The sequence below is a fragment of the Neoarthrinium moseri genome, assembly GCF_022829205.1.
Source record: "Neoarthrinium moseri strain CBS 164.80 chromosome Unknown scaffold4_Wmoseri_CBS_16480, whole genome shotgun sequence".
NCBI lineage: Eukaryota > Fungi > Ascomycota > Sordariomycetes > Amphisphaeriales > Apiosporaceae > Neoarthrinium > Neoarthrinium moseri.
In genome coordinates this window covers 330,932-335,581 of record NW_026055118.1, presented here as the reverse complement: position 1 = coordinate 335,581, position 4,650 = coordinate 330,932, and the positions used below count along the sequence as shown (strand labels likewise).

The following is a 4,650-nucleotide window of genomic DNA, read 5'->3' as shown; positions in this document are numbered from 1 at the left end:
GCGGATGATAGACAAGCAGTCCACCCAGCGTAAGCTAAAGATACGCTCAGTTTTCCACTCTGTCCTCCCCACAAGCTCACAAGTTGGCACGGATGTTCTTGGACAATTGATTTAGTCTTCGTAGCGCTCACTTAACGTCGGGTGCCAACAAAAGATCATTCCGCTGTCTGTTGAGGGCCCCATGCCTCCTGGCGTGAAAGCTTAGCAGAGACTGTGAGCGGCCTAGGTACCCGACGTACTCGGTGCCACTAACCTTAGACACCAACAACGTTACCTTTCACGCATTGAAAGTTCAACGTCAATATTGGCCCCTATGCCTGGCGAACAGCAGATATCAATGATGGACTCCTGCATCTGCGTATCCCGCTATTCTAATCGTGCCTCTGCTTCCCTGTCCCGTCGTCTAGGACTAGGATACTAAGCTTACCAGGCAGCATGCTACGAACAGAATCTAACCGTAAGTGGCGTCTTGTACTCCAACCCCGAATCTATTCGCCCCGGTCTTCAGCTTCCAATGATTGCTAACTGTAACGAGATCAAGATGTCCTCTTTCAACCTCTATACTATCTGTTTCGATTTACCTAGCTTACCAAGACGGCACGTCCGTATCTGCCAGGCATCCGAGACTTTAGTTCACGTTTTGGTAGGCTGAGGAAGGCACGGAACTAGGCGTGGTGCGTGCCAATCACAGCCAACCAAGCCGATATGTCAACCGGACATCCGATGCGGGTGTGCATTACTGGATCTAGCTAGTTACGAGCTGAGGCCGGCAAGGCTTGAGTGCCTAAGGCTGACAGACTGCTATTCCATGAGCACCCTGACCGGCATCTCCAGGGAACCATGCACTCTGCTCGCCGTTCAGCCTGCTAGGCACCCCCGCGGGGTCAGACTAACTTCCGTCCGCATGATTTAGAGACGACTCATGAAGTCAATCATCACGCGTATGATTCTCAAGTTCTCATGACTAGTTGAATAACTCAATCTACGTTTCCTCTCGGTAGTTTTATTTCCATCAGGCAAACAAATCCGTGATATGGATTTGTGTAGAAATGGCTAGGTTTTCGCATGGTGCCTAAGTATAGGCAGGATCACCTTATAGCTTAGGCGGAGTTCTGACTCCCGACTCCATGCCGGTATCTAGTGTGACACATGAGGTTTTGCTTCGTTTCGCTCTCGTTGGACTACTGCGTAGGTACCAAGGGTCTTTGAATGCAGGTCTCAAACTATATCAATACAGTGTTGTTGAATTGAGCACATAATGTCATCTCCCAGTCGCAATGAAGCACATGTTTGGGCCTCCCGAAATCTGTTAGGGACTTACCTCTATTGATCACAACATGGGGTAAGACAAGAACTTTTCTGTACTCAAGTGAAAGAGTGTACCGTAGTCAGTCTTGTATCGCGAACTTGCAATATCATATCTACCAAAGAAGACCCATGGGGGAGGGGGTATGAATTCTCCGGTTCAGCTCTTCCGCCTGATTCTATATATGACAAGCCAAAAGCATCGTTGACCGTTGCATGGACCCTCCAGGTGCCTTCCCGTGCGAACCTCTACTTTGACTGGTTCAAGCTCCCGCCTTGGGACAGAATTACCGTTTCTCGGCGAACGATAATCCGACACGTACGTTAGAACTTGCAGGCTTCAAGATCACATTACCATCTGCATGGTTGATCGCTGCATGCCCCTCGAGATTGGCATGTGAGAGCCTCGGGTGAGGCGATCCGGTGTGAAACAGCTACTCGGTTAACCTAGACTTTGCCAATCACATAGACATTACAAAATCTCCGACAAGTATGTTTTATATGGGAGACCCTGCTTGTTCGGAAAGCTGCACTTACCATTGGCTACCCTGGGCTACCATCAAACCCCAGCCCTTCTGCGGAACTCAATGTTGGAAGGCAAGATCTCGGGTATTGCAGCATGTGCATTTCCGTAGTTCCTGCAAAACATCACTGGCCAGTCTTGAGGTTTCCATGTAATGCCTATTAATTATCCTGTATCTAGTCGAACCAAGACCTGTCCCCTAAGAACCTCAGAGTATACATCCAGCACCTTAAATGTTACAAAGTTGCCACAAACTGGCCCACGAATTTCTAGTTACAGAGAGATATCCCCCATGAGAAGTGAACTTTACAACAAGAACGAACACACCGACCCCTTGTAGGCCCAACACCATGCATAGCAGACTCACACTCGCTGCCAATGCTCAACGCCATATCGTGCTTGGTAACGGGAAACAACTAACTGCTGGTCAACCACATCCTATGCCCTTATCAGAACACAATTACATCTTCTAAACAGATCTCTAGGCTGATCCTCCGTTGGGGGAGGGATATGTTGCACCATAGTAGGTGGTTGGAGGGATGGTGACGAATCCAGCGGTATCGTCAGCATTGCTGTTGCCGGCAGCGTTTCCGGATACGGGAATGCCTTGAGATTGGCAGGAATCAATCATCTCCTGAGGGATGGGATACCCGTGAAGTTTCTCGGGGGCCTCGATCAAAGTCGCAGTAAGACCCATCTCAACATGCCATTCGATGTGGCAGTGGAACAAGAAGACGCCAGGGTTATCGGCGACGAAGCGAAGGACCGCATGGGAGTTGCCATTGACTGAGACTACGTCTCTCTTGGACGGAATGGGGTTGGATGGGACGTTAGAACCGGTCCACACGCCAGCACCAGTGTGAGGGCGCTCGACAACCTGGATCTGGTGACCGTGCAAGTGGAATGGATGGATAGCGCCATCCAGGTTGTTGACAACAAGCTCAACAATATCGCCGTAATTAACGATGAAAGGCAACACTCCGCCGTACGCAGTCGGGTCCGAGTTCTTATCACCCAGGGTGGCCGCCGAATACAACGCAGGCGTCTTCTGGCCGATGTACGTCTGGTTGTTGAAGCAAGCGCTAGAAACCAAGTTAGTATCATTTCCTACAGATTTTTCAGATGTTGTCACCTACCGGGAGTAGCCATTCTCATCTCTGCAGAAGTTGAAGTCCAACACCCAAGTCTTGGTAACAGGACCCAGAGCTGGCTGCAAATCATACGAAACAAAAAGACTCTCGTCATATGGCTGGAAAGTCTGAACGACGTCAACGCTGTCGGTGGGCAGGTTGGGGTCAGTGATGAGATAGCCTGTCGCATTGAAGTTCCAGGAAACTGGAGGGGTTGTGCCAGTCGCCTCGAAATCCCTGTTCACGTCCATGGCTACAAGGAAAGGGAAGTTTTGCCCATGGTCACTCTCGCTGCCAGTGATGAGCACGTCATACCGCTGAGCAGGAGTAACTCGCAGCTGGTCAACTTCCTGCTTCTGTACGTACGAAGCATCGATGGTGATTACTTCCATTGAGTGCCCCCCGAAGTGGACCATGAAGGAAGCCAATGCAGCGAAGCTAATGATCCTCACACGATAGGTCTTGCCAACGTCAAGCTGGATGTTGAAGTCGCTACCTTCATTGACAATGAGGGTGTCTGGGATTGGCGGTCGGAACTGGGCGTTGTCTGGTGAGAGCAGTTGCTGCACAAGCGGAATGGTCTGATTGTGGTACCAGTCAGAAACAGTGAGGATGACCTCGTTCTCATAGTCATTGCCATATGGGTCATTGGGGTCGTAGATGATAAGAGGCCCGCGAAGTCCGTCAGGATATTGACCCATGTTGTGCGAGTGGTACCAGAATGTGCCAGGAGCATCGGCAACGAATTCATATGTCATGGAAGAACCCGGCAATACTGGGCACTGGTTGACCATAGAAGCACCATCCATGAAGTTCGTGTTGATCTGGTTGATTCCGTGGAAGTGAAGACCGGTAGTCTGGTTTCCCAGGCTGTTTGTCATGTTGATCAAGATGGTATCGCCAACGTTGGCCTTGATGGGTGGACACGGCCACTCGCCGTTGATGCCGATAACGGGTCTTTCGAAGCCATCAGGTGATGCATTCACCCAGGTGACATCCCATTCATAGGTTACAGTCGACGCCCAGGTGCCCGCAGCCTGGGCCAGCAGGGCCAAGGTAGGGAGTGTACTCTTGTACATGGCTCCAAATATATGAAGTACACTGAAGCAAGCAATGCTTTCTCGACAATAGGGGCCGAGGAGGATTGTTCTGGCCAATGGGGTGAGAGGAAGGCTGATGAGGATGATTCTGATGATCAGCAGCAAGTAGATGGGATTCAGGAGCGGTTTATAATGGGCGTGATCGCCAGCATCGAAGAGAGCGCTCGCTTACTGCGCGGCCCGGGGTAACATGGACGTGGTACTGCCGCAGCCGCTATGTCGCCATTCTGTCCCACAGCCCTCATCGAAGCTTGTGTTCTTCCTGATCAGGCAAGGCGAGGAGGGTAGTGGCTGAGGTAGGACAGGGCATAAGCACAACCGAGTATGCCAGTGTGGATCGTGGTCTAGGCATACCATGGCTACCTACCGGAAGTCCGAGGTACCAAGCTCTTGAAGCCTTTGGGACGTTTTTCTACCGGGCTTGTGCAAGAGCAGATAGCAAAGACCCATTCCCACGGATCAGACGAATTCTCAGGGCGCTTTCCACGTGTGGCAAAGATGGTCGCTCGTCCCCGAAGGTGGGTTGAAAAGAAACGTATTGGACAACTCCATCCGGTTCTTGGCCCGGAATTGATGGTCTAGGAACCTAGAA

At 50.9% G+C, this 4,650-nt stretch overlaps 1 protein-coding gene across 1 annotated transcript; it reads right to left on the bottom strand.

Annotated features, from left to right (window-relative positions):
• Positions 1–2,309: 2,309 nt before the first annotated feature.
• JN550_001904 (uncharacterized protein) lies at positions 2,310–4,037 on the bottom strand (the record flags this gene model as incomplete). Its single annotated transcript, XM_049313140.1, has 2 exons — positions 2,310–2,910; positions 2,965–4,037. 2 exons carry the CDS (start codon positions 4,035–4,037, stop codon positions 2,310–2,312), a joined length of 1,674 nt encoding a protein of 557 aa, XP_049175965.1.
• Positions 4,038–4,650: the final 613 nt, after the last annotated feature.